At 36.1% G+C, this 16326-nt stretch overlaps 2 protein-coding genes across 7 annotated transcripts; one reads left to right on the plus strand and one right to left on the minus strand.

Annotated features, from left to right (window-relative positions):
* The first annotated feature begins 1097 nt into the window (after positions 1 to 1097).
* Positions 1098 to 6050, plus strand: LOC109172917 (AP2-like ethylene-responsive transcription factor TOE3). 4 transcript variants are annotated; one of them, XM_019322168.1, is made up of 10 exons: positions 1098 to 1974; positions 2122 to 2147; positions 2276 to 2306; positions 2394 to 2481; positions 2642 to 2787; positions 2954 to 2998; positions 3107 to 3210; positions 3326 to 3435; positions 3546 to 3662; positions 5476 to 6050. In XM_019322168.1, the coding sequence occupies exons 1-10, from the start codon at positions 1457 to 1459 to the stop codon at positions 5770 to 5772; spliced, it is 1482 nt and encodes a 493-aa protein (XP_019177713.1). In that variant the 5' UTR covers positions 1098 to 1456; the 3' UTR covers positions 5773 to 6050. The 4 variants fall into 4 exon arrangements, with proteins under 4 accessions (XP_019177713.1, XP_019177719.1, XP_019177724.1 ...); XM_019322174.1 differs by having other exon boundaries at positions 5485 to 6050; XM_019322179.1 differs by lacking the exon at positions 2954 to 2998.
* Positions 6051 to 6324: 274 nt separating this feature from the next.
* On the minus strand, positions 6325 to 14022 carry LOC109172907. Of its 3 annotated transcripts, none has more exons than XM_019322155.1 (13): positions 13921 to 14022; positions 13158 to 13256; positions 12647 to 12774; positions 12399 to 12552; positions 12204 to 12313; positions 11941 to 12024; positions 11818 to 11866; positions 11592 to 11683; positions 10112 to 10250; positions 9734 to 9813; positions 8244 to 9646; positions 7999 to 8109; positions 6325 to 7828 (listed from the first exon to the last, which is right to left on the minus strand). In XM_019322155.1, exons 2-13 carry the CDS (start codon positions 13248 to 13250, stop codon positions 7257 to 7259), a joined length of 3015 nt encoding a protein of 1004 aa, XP_019177700.1. In that variant the 5' UTR covers positions 13251 to 13256; positions 13921 to 14022; the 3' UTR covers positions 6325 to 7256. The 3 variants fall into 3 exon arrangements, with proteins under 3 accessions (XP_019177700.1, XP_019177707.1, XP_019177710.1); XM_019322162.1 differs by having other exon boundaries at positions 13832 to 13935; XM_019322165.1 differs by lacking the exon at positions 13921 to 14022 and having other exon boundaries at positions 7173 to 7825.
* Positions 14023 to 16326: the final 2304 nt, after the last annotated feature.

The following is a 16326-nucleotide window of genomic DNA, read 5'->3' on the forward strand; positions in this document are numbered from 1 at the left end:
AAAAAATTATTTATAATGTTCTAAATATATGAACAAGGTAAGTCTATATTCACAACTTACGGGGCGTTTGGTTGAAGTAGAGAATTACGTGGGAAAGGAATTGTAATTTCATGGGAGATGAATTACTGGGAATAAAGTGGGAATTTAAATTTCAGTGTTTGGTTTACAGGAATAAAATTACTGGAAATTTCAATTTCAATGTTTGGTATATATGAGAATTTTAAGGGAGTAAGTAGTATAAAGTCCAAAATGCTCATTTTTGTTGTCAGGCATCAATTTTAGCTTTAAAAAAAGAGAGGATAATTTTGTCTAATCATTATCTTTTTTTTTTCCTAAAATTCATGGAATTAAAATCTCAAGGGGCATGTGATTTTAATTTCATGAAAATGAGTAAATTACAATTCCGTGTAATTGTAATTCCTTCCAACCAAACTAAGGAATTTAGTGACCTTTGGAATTATGTGGGAATGGAATTTAAATTCCCTCCAACCAAATGTCATGTTATATTACTTACAATATATATATATATATATATATATATATATATATATATATATATATATATATATATATATATATATATATATATGTTACAAAATTTTCAATTTTAGTTAAAAAAAAATTATTTTATCACATATATCTTAATTAAAACTTACCACATGTAGAATTTTTATACTAAAACTTTGAAAAATAATTTTAGAATAATAGAGAAGAAACAATATATAAATCTTTAGTGGACCCACGTAAAAGCAAAGGAAATACGCAACTGCCTACACCACGCATTTTTATTTTTATTTTTATTTTATAAAACCATGAGTATTTAAAATTTTTTTAATTAATTTAATTTAAATTTAATTCGGCCGGTGAAATCGACCAATTTATTATTAATTTATAAATATAAAAAACAATATTTCCTTGAGATTTCGAGAACAGTGTAATAAAACTCGTGAAACTAATAATATTGGGTGGTAAAATCCGGACAGGCAAAAACATTATTTATTTTTTAAAAGTTAATGTTTAAATAAAAATAAAAATAAAAATAAAAATCTCGTACGTTTTCTTCATGGTATCATACAGTCGGCGATGATTCCTGTACGCATTTCAGCTCCTCCTTCCCCTCTCTCACTCTATATCTATATCTATATAACATATATTATACTCCGATGATCGGGAGCAGAGGACAAGATATTTTTCCGATACAGTTCATCGTGCGTTTAAGCATATGAAAATTCCGATCATCGGCGTCTATAGAGAGGTTAAAGTTTTTCCAGTTTCTCTCATCCGATTCTTCCGCTTTCTTTTGTTACACAGTTGAAACTGGAAAAGATTCTTTGATCGATCCATATATACTTAACGCTTAAGCTAACGGTTGTATATACAGATATACGTGTGTATATATTCGGTTTGATCGCTGTGTGTGGATAAATATATACGGAGTTGAGAGTTGAGAGTAGTGATGTTGGATCTCAATTTGAGTGTATTGCACTGCGACGAGAGTGCATATGAGAGGCTTCGAGAAGGTTCCAGAGCCGATGAATCCGGGACGACGAGCTCGCACTCGTCGCAGATGAATGCCAAGATATCCGGCAATGCCGGTGTGGAAGACACCTGCTCCACGCGCGGCCGCGACGTGTTTTCCTTAAATTTTGAGATCCTCAAGGCCGGGAGAGGGAACGATGACGGTTACGAAAGTCGGCGGGTGACTCGTCCGGTGTTCGTGACGCGGCAGCTGTTCCCGGTAAGCGAGGGCGAATTGAACCGGGTCGAAGCATCCGGGCAGCCTGACAGGGAGGTGAATCTCTCTTTCTGTCAAGCAGAGGTGGGAAGGGTAGAGCAAAACCACCACCAGCAGCCGCCGCCTCAGCCTCAGCCGCAAAAGGTGAAGAAGAGCCGGAGAGGGCCGAGGTCTCGGAGCTCACAGTATAGAGGAGTCACTTTCTACAGAAGAACCGGTAGATGGGAATCGCATATCTGGTTAGTGATTTTTAACTATTGGATTCATACTTATGATATTATTATGCGTTTGTATAGAATCATATATACTAATTTTAGTTATCCTGTAAATTTGAGCTCTTCTATTTGGTAAGGAGTACTTATTTATATACATATTAATTGATGCAGGGACTCCGGCAAACAAGTATATTTGGGTATGGAGACAGCTAACTTTAACTACTTTTCATTTTGGGATGATTTCTTCACCTTTTTTGGCACTTTGTACTGAATTTCTAATTTGGGAAAAAAAAATTGATGGTTTTATTGTGTTGGGTTGTGATAGGTGGATTTGACACTGCTTATGCTGCAGCTAGGTAAATTGATTGATTGATTGGTTATGCTTTTCAATCTCCAGTTTCATAGTAGTACTTCCCTGACATTTCTTACTCTTTATGTTACAGAGCATATGATCTAGCAGCACTTAAATTCCGGGGAGTTGATGCTGACATAAATTTCAGTATAAGTGAATATAAGGATGGAATGAAACAGGTTAGAAATGATATTTGTTTCACAGGAATCTTTTCAGATCATTGGTGCATACTGCATAGTCACCTAATTCAATTGAGCTAACTGTTGGAAATGATATTTGTTTCATATGAATCTATTAAGTTTTCTGGTATGGGTTGTGAAATTTGTGCTTTTACTGCAGATTAAAAGCCTGAATAAAGAAGAATTTGTACATATGCTACGCCGCCAGAGCACTGGTTTCTCAAGAGGGACCTCCAAATACAGAGGAGTGACACTGCATAAATGTGGCAGATGGGAGGCTCGGATGGGGCAGCTCCTAGGCAAAAAGTAAGCAACTTAAAATCTATGGTTGATTGTCAGTACCAGTGTAGTTCAAAATTTAAAAAACAAACAAAAAATAAAAGCTAGTTGGGTTGAACCCTGACAAATCTATTGAAGAAGAAATAATTGGGAACCCAATATTCATAAAGGGGATTGGAATGCTGCATTGCAGGTATATTTATCTTGGACTATTCGACAGTGAAGTAGAAGCTGCAAGGTCCTAATGCCAAAAGATCATATATTGTCCTCTCCCTCATAATTTGAATACTACCCTCAATTATGCATCATTCAACCAATATTCCCTTTTTTGTTTTCTGCAAATCAGGGCTTATGATAAGGCAGCTATCAAATTTAATGGGAGGGAGGCTGTTACTAACTTTGACCCCAGTACATATGATGGACAAACAATCTCTAACCCACTAAATGAAGGTATATATATATGCCTGCCTACATTCATCATATTTTATCTAATTGCAAGAACTTAATTACTGGAGTACATGCATTAAACTCTGCACTTATGAGTTTTCTTGGCCCAATAATGCAGGTAGCCAGCATGATCTTGATCTGAACTTGGGGATTATAACCTCTTCTCCTAAAGAAAACAGGAACACAGGAAATCTCCAGTACCACTTGCTCCATTCAGGAACATCAGATGTATATTCCAAACTATATGTCTACATAATACTCCCCATGAACTATTCATGTAATTGCATCATTTTCTGGTAGCTAGAGTCATTGATTTCTTTAATGGTCTTCAATGACAGATGGATAAATCTGGCGAAACAAAACTTGTTAGTCCAGATCTCAATGCAAGATTGATACCATCTGAACAACCTCAACTGTGCACTGGAGTCTATTCAAATGTCTATCCTAAATCCGAGGTAAGCTATGGGCTAGAATAAAATTGCTTACCTTTGGGTTGTCGGAGCAGAGAATTTATATCTTCTTCAATAACTTGTTTTATACTTCACTGCATATTCTTTCCCAAGCAGAGGCTTGTTTTTAAATCAACTGTCTCCTGTGCTGCGAGTTTAATAGTAATATTACCAGTTATCCCAAGTTTAACTATATCTTTTATTCTTTATTGACATGACATATTCTGATTGGTTTTGAAAAACAAGTGAGGTACCGTTTTTATTCATTTTATTTTATTAGTCCAATAAAATTTGGACATGTGGCAGAAGTTTTACTTTCTTGAAATATACATAGGGATATTTGGTTAACGGAATGTTAGATTACCTCAGGGATATTAGATTATTCTGTTTGGTTAAAATTGAGCTACGTAGTATAAGCATGTCTGGTTGAAGAGTTATTTAGTTACTTTTTAGGAGTATTTTGCTTTAATATCCTTAACCTATTTCTATGTATTTCAATAAATTTCAAAATTAAAATAAATAAATAAAGCAATGATAAAACATATAGAAGTAAATCATTTAAACACAATTAATAAAGAGTTTGAGCTTGAGAAACATTCTATGTCTTGAATGGGAGAAAACTCAATGGATTAAAATGAAAATTGTAATAAAAGAAAAGGGAATGTGAGAATACCTAAGGAAGAGGAAGGTATCTCACATTCCCTTCAAATGGCTAACGGGGTGTTTGGTTGGGAGGAAGGAATGAGGTTGGAAAGGAATTGTAATTCGGTGGGAAAAAAATAAGGCGGGAATAATGTAGGAATTCAAATTACATTGTTTGGTATGGAAGAATAGAATATTATTGAAATGAGAATGAAAGAAGTGGTAAAAAGACTAAAATGTCCTTGTATAATAATAAAAATAATAATAACTAAGGGTATTATTGTCATTTGCTTACTTTTTCCCTTTCTTAAAAGCATTGAATTGCAATTCATGGGGGGTACCCCATGAATTGCAATTCAACAAAAGGAGGGAATTGCAATTCCCTCCAACCAAACATTGTAATTTCCATTGCCATTGAATAAGGTAGGAAAAGAATTACAATTACATCCAACCAAACACCCCTAAAAGTCCTATTTGGAGGTTATGTTACATTCCCTGAGAAAATTATATAACTTGAACCAAATATGTGAATCTTATATTCCCAAGAAGAATATAACATTGGTTGTCTAACTTGTCTTATATAACTTGAACCAAACACCTCCTTAGGGTGTGTTTGATTCGTACAAGGGAATTGGAATGGGAATCGAATATTTGGTAATGGTAATGGGTTTAATTTGGTGAAAATACTTTGCATGTTTGGTAGTAGGGTAGAATTAGAATGATTACTAATATTGATAGTTGGTTATGTACGACCCTATAATGGAACTAAAAGTTTTTAAAATACAAAAATTAAAAATTAAAACAATTGATCATAATATAATGACATCCAAATCACTGATATGAATAAAAAAAATCAAAACAAAAATCTAAAAGCACTAATCCAAATTTAAAAATCAGATTAACAATAATATAATGGAATGATACTCATTTTTAATTAGGAATGAGGTTTTTAATTAATTAAAAGAGTAATCAAATCGCATAGTTATGTTTTCAAAAAAAAAAAAAAAAAAATCTCATAGTTATGTTTTAAAAAGTTATCAACCAAACACTAACTATGATTTTGATTCTCATTCTTAATGTGTAAACCCATGAACCAAACACACCTTTATTATTTTGTGTGAGTTTTACTTTTGTTGTGAAAGTCCAGTCAAAGCTAATGTTAGGCTATGTGCTTAAGGATTGGCAGCAAATGGCAAGTGAGAGAAGGATGGAGGTGTGTTCTTCACAAGGAGCGCTAAAGTGGGGGAGCCAAAGACATGGTCACATTGGCACTACAAACATGGTAGCAATGTTGTCAGCAGCATCATCAGGATTCTCAACTCCACCTACCACAAAGTCTGTTGCTGTTTCAGTTTCAACTTCTCCCATCACAGCTCCCAAGGTGACATCCCTGAATCTTTGCTTCGCGTACCCCAATGCATCAACAAATACACCTACCCAATCCTATTACCAGCAGGTCAGGCCACCACAATAGCCTAACGTCTTCGATCTATTGACTATTGAATATTGATTGCAGTAGATAAGATTGTGACTCTTTTGTACAATTACTGTTGATTGATCACATACAGCTTTTGTAACTTCAGAGCAGTATATGCATTATTATAGAGCAACAACAATGATATAGCCAAATGAAATATCAAGATTAAATTTCAATTGCAATTTGCAATGATAGGTCTCGATGTGATATAGCACAGACCTGGGGTGTGTATAGATGCCAAAGATTCATCTACAGCAATTCAATGCTACTTACACTTCTGAAATTTACACAAATTAAATTTCTTGTGTAATAAGTGTTACCACCTTAGTCATCGAGTTGTCAGCATAGACCATTAACCTCCACGACTTTATATTTTAGTTTTAAAATTTTCTATATATTTAATGGGAGTATCATCGAAACATAAAAACTAAATTCACTAAGCCTATTTATTTACCTAAAAACTCAAAAGAAATGTGCAATTCTCCCATATTCATATGCTGGTGGCATTTGCGAAGGGAAAGTAATATCAGCAGGCATTGCACACTGGTATTGTTCAACCATTTTACTATATATATCATTATAATATCTATCCATCCAAACTTTTCACAGCAGACATCATATTTAACATGCTATATATAGTATGAAGAGTTTTCAATCTCATCAATTTTGGCTTGAGTTTGTATAGTACCTAAACAATCTCTATCAAAATGACAAAGTGGTTTCTCTAGAACCCATTTTTGCCATAACTGATGTGTAGCAATGTGTCCCGGTTCTCGGCATGACCAGATAACAGCAGATGAAATCCAACCCTCTTTAGCATCCTGCATAAAACCTTATTGAGCCTCAACTTCAGCTTCTTTCGCCTGGGAAATCTTTTGTCAGAAGGATTATGGTTGAAATCAGTGTATACAAAGTCATTTGCAAGTTGTTTCCTCTTCCTCAAGACTCAAAAACAGTACAAATTGAAAAGGAATAAGCACAATTTCAGAAGTCCTTTGTAACCTCAATGTCAAGTGAACCTAACCATCGATAGTTCCAACCCCTTTCATGTCTGTTGATTAGTATATGTGAAACATCTTTCCATCATTACAAGGACTAATCTTCTTCTCAACTTCCCAGGCCTCAAACAGTTGAAAGCAAGTATAAAATAAGAAATATGCACCACCAAGTGAAAATACTACTAGAGAGTAAAGTCACAAGCTTAATGCTGACCTGTTGGCTTCTGAACAACCTTTTTCAAAAGGCTAGATTCTTTACCAAACTTGAAGTATAGGTCATTCAGGCAATCACAAATCAGTCTTCCCATCTTTGGATGCAAGTCTATGATATGAAGTAGCCAAAATCAGCGGGTTGTGTAACGAATGGCAATTGAAACATCCTGAGCATGGAAAGGTCAGGTTGTCTTAGCAATCCTATTGTTCACGCCATGATTATTTCATCCTTTCTGTTGCTAGTCCAGCCAAAAAGCCTCTCTCAAGCACTTAGAACCCATAAGTTCTATATAAATTCCCTGAATTAGTCATACCAAACTTAGAATCCTCATATCCAGTATAGAGCTTGTTAAGACCCAGCCTTTCTGTTTGAAGGAGCTCAGATACACCCAAATCATTTTGACCATTAATCCTGTTCCAGATGTCCCAGTTGCCATTTGACATAACAGAACTCCTAGATTCAGGAACACTGACTGATGAAAATGGGGAGAGATTACTGGAGAGAGTTTGCTCCAAAATCCCAGAAGGAATTCTATAAGCATCACCAAAGGCAGAAAAACTGTCCCCAGTATCAGGAAATATCTGGTTCCTAAGTGGAGAAAGTGATCTTTGCATTAAAAAATGAAGTCTTCCCTCATTTTCAGAAGTGCTCAGTTGCAGAGGAAAACCCGAAGTCACATTCAAGCCTGAGGCATTAGAGCCACTTGGAACATTCCCTTTATGCACTGCCAAAATTGCAGGATCTATAAACTCAATATCATCCTCATTGCCGACCATATTTCCAGTTGGTGGAGCCTGATATTGATTCCTCAACATAGGAGTTTGAAGTGAGTAGTTCCCTACTAAGAAGAATGTGATCATAAAATTGAACAAGAAAGAAAGATAATCAAATTTCTATAGTTTTTGTTTTCAAGAATTTAAAATCCCAGTAGGATATCCATACACCTCTAGGTAGCAGTGTAGCACACACAAAAAGAACAAATGCAAGTGCAACCAAGTTTAGTAAACTAACCAGGGAGAGAGTCAAAATTATTCTCCATTCTGTTATGAGACATAAACATAGGCGGTGGTGCTCTGCTAGTCGCTGAAAATCCTGGTGGGGCTGACATCTCAGATCTTGAGACTGATTCAAGATTTAAGAGAAAGAATGGGATTTAAAAGCACATCAAACTAACAAATAATGTAATTCAAGCCCCCCACCCCAACAGATCCACGCAAAACAATAGCATACAAGGAACTGAAGAGGATGTAACTTGCCTGATGATTTGTGGTTAGAGAGAGAAAGGTAACTGTTGGAACAACTATTAGAGTCCTCATTTACTAGAGAGAAACCACGCCGACTCGCAAGATTATCTGGTTGAAAGCCTCTGCTAGTGGAGAAATTGTGGCTGGGACAATTATTAAAAGCTTGCTCAATATAACAAAGAGATGGTTCCAAATCAATTGTTTGACTTATAGGTTCCTCCTCTCTTGCAAAGGAGAATCTTGACTGATTACTGCTGTGTAGCTTGAATGAGCTTAGTGGTGGTTTTTTATCAGTATCCCCTAACAACTTGACCAAGTTCTGAGGCGAAGTTAATGGCTCACTCCATGGATCAAAATCTAATGACAAAATATTTGATATTATACTACTTTCTTCCATATCTTCTATGATATTGCGGCTAGCACCTGTAAGTCCACCTTCAAAGCTTTTCATTTCCTTCCTCTGATCTACATTAGACAATGAGAAGCAACTTCTATCGGTGCTTCCCAAAGCAGTTTTACAGGTAGCTATGTTATCCCGATATCCATCAGAGATCCCTTGTATACCTGAAGATGGTAATATTGAGTCAAACTTCCCTACAATTTGCATATCAGATTTAATAGATCCAACATTGTCAGACAGTAGGAGACACTGAGTTGAAGAATGAAAAGACTCTGATAAATTTGGATTGTGGCTTCTGTCGGTACTTGATTCTGGATCCCTAGGCCTTTGGTCATAAGCAGATAAAGAATTGTCTCCATTTCCACAAGTAACATCCTGTATAAATGAAGTTTGCAAATCCAGTCTCGAATCAGATGTATCACTTGTTATGTGACTCTCATCGGAGTACAATGCAACTTTGCTTTCTATCTGGGAACTCAATGGCTCCCTTGATTGATCAGTAAAACTCTGTCGTGACTTTTGAAGTCTATCAATACTTAATGAAGACATATCTGGGCATAATATCTGAGTGTCAATTTTGGCTGTGTCATCTGAATCCTTTTGAGAACCAGGTTGGTTAGACTTCATAGAGTGGTCAAAAGAACTTGTAGGATTTGATGGTTTAATTGAATGTCCATCTTTTTCCTTAGAAGCAGGGTGACCATGAAACTGACTGTTCACAGATGAACAAGAAGGAAGTACAGGTGTGGCAAGGGTCTCAGTAACATAGGCTTGATCTGCACCAGCATACTGGTTTGCAGGTAGTGAAATCTTTATTTTGCTTTTATCTTGATTGTTGCTGCTTTCTTCACCACAGATTAGCTGCTTTCCTGGATCAGCATTCAAAAATGAGTTCTTTCCAACTGCTGTGGAGAATTTCACTGCATCGCTACACTTGTCAGGTTTTGCTCTGAGAGATCCATTTGGGCATGGTAAACTTGCAGATGGTGGTTGGCTATTAGAGGGACGGGTTCCCCTAGAAAATGTATACATTTATGCATATTATATATATATATGCTACATGGAAATAAACAACAAGAAGAAAACTCATAGGACAATGTACCATAGAGCTCCAGCTGGAAGAGCAGCAGATCTACCAGAGCTACTATTTGGGGGAGAAATTCTGGCACTTGTAGCTGAAATCTGTATGAAAGGTGACAACATTATGTATTCAACAGAGATAAGCGTGCATCAGAATTAACAACACTAGATCAAATTGGCAGCCAAAGTGTGCCAAAATAGAGAGTGGAGTATATCCTAAATTACAAATATGCAAACATGATGCCAGAATATTGAAACAAAACTCTCATAATATGATGAAATGCTTCAATAATTAGGACCAAATATTTGGTTTTCCATCTTTATGCTGTCCTACACTCCTACCTCTTGCCTCAAAAACAAAGAGTAATAAAATGAAGCATATGAAAATAGAAAATCTTACATTTAGACTTTTACTAATAGGTTTCCCTGCCAAAGCAGCAGAGCCATTATGGCAATAATCATCAGCTGGTGGTGGTAAAAGAGTCCCTGACCGCCGCTGTACACAATTTGTAGCACCCGTAATTTGTTGAACTCTACTCCTTTATAATAACAATTCAAGTTAGTGAAGCTACCCAATAAACAGCTGTAAAATGCTAGAACAAAGTTCTTTTCATTTTGATATGCACATACTAAATGATAATCACGAATTAAAACGGAAGTCACATATAAGTAGCACTGGATGAATCAATTATGATGCATAAACTAAAACCTTAAAGTGCACCTCCACATAACCATGATTTTCATCTAGAAACTAAGAAAGCCTGGGCTATAATAATATTCTGTGTACAGCAATTTTCCAAAATATGGTAAATAAGAAAAGTTTTTGCTTGCATGTGGTGCATTTAGACAGTTAATAAACTGTGTATTTCACATTCAAGAATGAGATGCAATGACACATTTAGCTAACATGAACTAGAGTCACTTTTATATTAAGCAACACTTTGTAGGATTCTGTAAATGCAACATCATGTGTCGCATTAATAGAATGTTACCAGTGTATTAAACAATAGCAACAGGGAAGCCTGTTAAGAAGGAGCCTTTCACTTCTCAAGTGATGCAACCAACTAATTAAACAACAGCACCATGGAGGCTTGTTAAATGAGGGGTATCAAGGAACCCTTCATTTCTCAAGCAAAATGGTCTTGAGGCTCTGCATTTGATCAAAATGGTTTCTTTTTCTTAAAATTGTTCTTTTTAACTAAAATTTATAAAGACCTTAGATTTTTCAGATGTAGTAAAAATAACTCACAATTTAGTTAATTTTAGATTTAATAACTTGTTGCCTGCTATCTAACTTTTCCCTCATTCTTTCGATTTAGAACTCAATCTACCATATTTATAGTTTTTTGTTCATACTTCCATTTCTTAATCTCCTAGCTCTATCAAACTATTCTTAATCAAATTGATACAAACTATTACAAAGAGAATATTGGTCCCAATGATTATCAATATATATATATATATATATATATATATATATATATATATATATATATATATATATTGGTCCGAAATATTTATTTATTTTTAATCAAGTGTATGTAGCTGGATCCAGTTTATAAAAATCCAAAAAGGGGCAGTTTTATGCTTATGAAAGGACTAGGGTATGTCTTTATCAAAGATCAGCTTGAGATCAAACTGTTAAGAAGGCGCTTGTCAAAAGTGCAAATAATGTTTACTACAAATGCTATGTTTTAGAATCAGGCTTTTGTCAATACTCCTGTTTGTCACCTTCCGAAACTAGTGCTCTCCCCCCTTACTGATGTCATGTAAGGGAATATGGTTACTGATGTCATGTAAGGGAATATGGTTACAGTGACAAAATTTTAAAATGAAAAAGAAAAAAAAAATAATAAGAGATGGATGAATAAGTCATGTACCTTGTGTAAGCAGATATGACTTCATCTTTAGTAAAGCTATCTTCTTGTGACCCAATTTCATGCAAGTAGAGACAATCAGGGTTTGTGCAAGGCTAGAGGAAAAGCAGGAAAGAAGATAACAAAGATTCACTATCAGAAAATATTTCAATTATTAATTTCAAATGTGTACCAAAAAAACAGGGTGACAATTCATTTTCATTTGCCCAAATTCATTCAGAGGTCATACCACATTTCTAAGCCATGCATGACAGTATTTTGTGGTTCCAAAGCATGCTCTGGAAAATGGAATTTCAAATCAGTGAACGATCATACAGGGAAAAGCACATTGTGAACCAAAAGTTGCAATCACCTTAGAGGTCTGCCATCCAAAAGAAATCCATGTACAGACTGGATACAGCAAACTGCTTCCTCCTCTTGTGTGTAGGTAATATATCTGGCTCGAAGGAAACATTTCATAAGAAAAAAACTTGCTGAGATTTATTTAAAACAAAGGCATGCAGAAACCAGTAAGACAAATAACAGAATAAATGAAAGACAAAAGCAGATTTTTATACTGCCACTTTATTTGGAAATTAGTCAACAATAAATGTAGTCCTCAAGAATAAAACTTACACACTACATGTACTATTTGCAAATTGCTGAATAGCGCCAGCTGCTGTTCGTGATATAGAGACCTTCAAAACCCTTCCATACTTACCAAAATATTCCTTGCTCTGCAACAGCTGCTTAAAGTATCAAGGGTGTTTAGTCATGAAGAAAACCAAGTGGAAAATTAGTTACAAAGAGTTAATGAACAACAGTACGCACTTCTTCATCAGCTAAATTAAGCGGCAACCCCACTATGTAGACAAGATTTCTTTGGATCACTCGCATATTGTTAAGTTGCTTCCTTGAATCAGATGTTTTACATTTGGTCTTCTGTGACTTCAGCTTTTTCTCCATATTCATCTCAGCCACAATCCTGCAAAGACAATGAATGATAAAGAAAAAATTTACAGAACCATAAAAGTCAATGAGATAATATCTAGCAAAAATCCCTCAGTTCATAATATTACTTTTCACAATTTGGCGTCGTGCCAACAATTTTTTCCTTGTTATAAGGAGTACGACATGCTGGACACCTGCCCTCCACCGCATCCTTCTCAGCCATGTCCATAATGTGATGCCAGCACCAAACACATATCTGCAAAACCCCAATACAGAGCATAATAGTTCTACTTGTAAAAGAAAATGGTGATTTAAATCTAAAAGTGTAGGTACAAGTAAAAGAATAAATTTACTGGTCTAAGAATACAATTTTAAAGCACCATATATCATCACATCCTATGACCTATATACAGAGTATTATGCTGGGATGGGCAACAAGTGAAATGGTGGGGATCATGATAAAATGACGAATCAAAGGCACCAGTTCAATACTTAAGCATAAAACTTACAGAAATTGACAGCACAAAAATTTAAAACATTTGAAGTTGTAATCAGTAAGCTAAAATAGAGCACAAATGGTTAGTTCAGTTTCAGACTCATTTTAATAGAATAATCAAAAAATAAAAAAGAATAACAAACCTCATAACCACATTTGCAGGGTTTCAATTGTTGATCTGTCAGGTCCATCTCCTCAGCACAGAGAGGACAGGTCTTTTCTCCCTCGTCACTCATGGTTGCCTTTGAAAAGGATTGAAACACGAGTTATAATAAAGTTCTTGTCCAATACACATAATGAATTCACTAACAGCTATATCTAAACAGCACACAAAAAAAATAAAAAATAAAAAATAAAAAAATAAAAAATAAAAAAAAAAAACAAACAAACAAATCAATTGCTTATGCATCACATAAAAATGTATATAGAAATAAGAGTCCAGTTGAAATTAAATAATGGAAGAACATCAGAATAGAAAGAACAGTTAACTCCGAGCTTTCGTTATCTGAAAATTCAGAGTCAAACTAGAAAACCACAGCACTCAAACGCTCATCAATACAGATTGATCAAACACATTGATCGAATGCAAAATCAATACATCCGTATATATAACAAATTAATCAAAAACTAAAAATCATCCAAAACAATCAAAAACCAAATCAAATCGAACCAGCAAAATGAATTAAAAGCCAGAGCTCACAAGGCAGAGTTAAATCAAACAAAATCCAATCGTATAAAAATCGAGAACAATCAGCTTGGAACTGGCGAATTAAAAAACGCAATCAAACAAAATGAAATCATTTCTACTTTTACTCACAGAGTGAAAAAGGAAAACACTTGATTTTTAAATTCAGAGGATCTGAAAAGTACGAATTTGATTGGAGATTAGGTGGATATCGGACTTACAGTGATGAATGGATCGAAGAAGATAGGTATAGAGAGAGAAACGCAAAAAAGTGCCTGAAGAGAGAGAGAGAGAGAGAGAGAGAGAGAGAGAGAGAGAGAGGTGCGAAGTGTTTTTGTGAGTGCGTGGATTCATTTCACGATGAAGCTGTACCGGGTTCGGGTAAGAATTTCGGATGGCGGATGGGGCCCGGTTTTGGATCATGGATTGCGAGGGCCAAATGGAGTACACGTCAGCCTACAGATCCGTAAAACGATTTTTTTTTTTTTATTTGTACTTTTAAGACAATAAAAGATAAAAGATAAAAGATTTAAAAAATAATATTCTCCCCAACTAAAATAATTACATAATATTCATTGTTACTTTACATAATTAAAAAATTGTTGGGCGTTAGTCAGGTTGGCCGAATTCACTTTTGCTCGATTCGAGATGTGGCATTGTGGCTTATCATGGAGGGATGTGGTTAAATGGTTAATGTCCACTTACTAATCACCAATTGGTTTTAAGTAAGATATGATAACTAGATAGTCAATGAACTCTGTGGTTAAGCGTGCTTGACTTACCGCAGTCACATAATGGGTGACCTGTAACATCCCCTAAAAATAAGCTATTTAAAAGCCTTAAACATGCAGATAACTGAACTAAACAACAAACACAGCGGAAGACTGAAAGATAACTAGATAACATAAATCCAAAACACGGGGTGTTATGCCACGTTCACCAAAAATGATGAACGCTACGGTAATATCTGGGCCATAAAACAAGCGGGAGAAGCTACACTGGCAAGTACTAGACTGCGCACTTGCCTACACATCACCTGGAAGAACACAATAAAACATGGGACGACGCCCGGTCAGCGAATAATGTTGGTAACCCATCAATACATGTGAAATATCATACATAGATAAGATATAAGTTGTAAAGCCATTTTCGAAACGGAATACATAAATATATAAGTACAAAACCAAGAGCAATAGTCAACACAAGACTCAACACTCTCAACAAGGATACGGGAACACATCTCAAAACCACAAAGGATAACCACAACACCAAGATAAAGACAAGACCGATGGCAACACATGCCTAGGCACCACATGCCCTTGTGACTACACACGTCACAAGAAGAGAACTCACAACAACGGCTACACAAGCCCTCGTGACATCACTCATCACGAGTTGATATGCCTTCCTTATGCCCGGTTCCAACCTTATGGCTACCCCCAACCTTATATCTAGTTCCAACCTTTACCTCTAGGACCCTTGTACACCAAGTCCAACCTTTTCCCTCCGAGGACCGTCGTCCCCTCTCCAACAGATCTCCAACAGAACCACCGATTTCATAGTACACGAGAGTACCGATCACACACACGGCAACACATGCCACCCAAGAATCACTTGAACCTTACACAAAGGTCACAACTCCATAATCACGTCAGGGCCACCACGAGGACCGCTGCAATACCTTGGTGACTAGTGTCCCATACCACTAATCGTGCAATCCAGGTAAAGCCACACACGCATCACACCTCAACAGGAATCAATCAATGGATCACAACGAATATATGAAATCATACTCAATCAAGGAGTGGGTCACAGCCCAACAACAACAACGATGAATAACACAAGTTATCATCAACCAATAGGAAGGTACAAACAACACACATGCTAGCATTTAAATACCGAACTAGCATGCTTATCAAACGGGTAAACCAAAGATAGTTCCGAAGAACACACAAGACTCATCACGGTTCAACAAATCACAATGTTGAACACTTAGCACGATTCACGACACCAAAACTTATATGGAATCCTACCATATAGTTCTAGACATACGAAACATCAAGAAGACACTCAAATAGTTCCACAAAAGAACATCGGGAAGTCAAAAGACCAAATACCGAGTCAAAAGAATCACGGGGAACAAATCCCCAAACAAAACCAACTTGTTCCCCGCGGGTGGACCCACGGGTAGTGCCCCGCCCGCGGGAACACACTCCCACAAGCCTAGTACCCGCGGGTGGGGCGGCGGGTGGTGCCCCGCCCGCCGTTCCGCCCGTGGGTACACGTCCTGTACCAAAACAATCCCTTTGGGGATTTTCATCTCCAAACTCAAATTCAAGTCCAAAACATGTCAAATCTCACCCAATACAACAAAATGACTTGAATCAAAGGAAATGCCAAGCAATGACACAAATGAACCCTAAACACAAGCTCTAGATATGCATTTTCACAAGATCATGCATCAACACTCACATTTCATAGCAAAACACATGTAGAATCTAAGAAATCACATATAGGTAAGCAAAATAGGTTTTGTAGAGCATGAGTTACCTCTTGTAGACTAAAGACTTCACTTTACACCTCAACAAGCTCCTCACTAGGCTCACCTTCCAAACCCACTTCAAGAA

This window comes from Ipomoea nil, unplaced genomic scaffold (genome assembly GCF_001879475.1).
Source record: "Ipomoea nil cultivar Tokyo-kokei standard unplaced genomic scaffold, Asagao_1.1 scaffold0146, whole genome shotgun sequence".
NCBI classification, from domain to species: Eukaryota; Viridiplantae; Streptophyta; class Magnoliopsida; order Solanales; family Convolvulaceae; genus Ipomoea; species Ipomoea nil.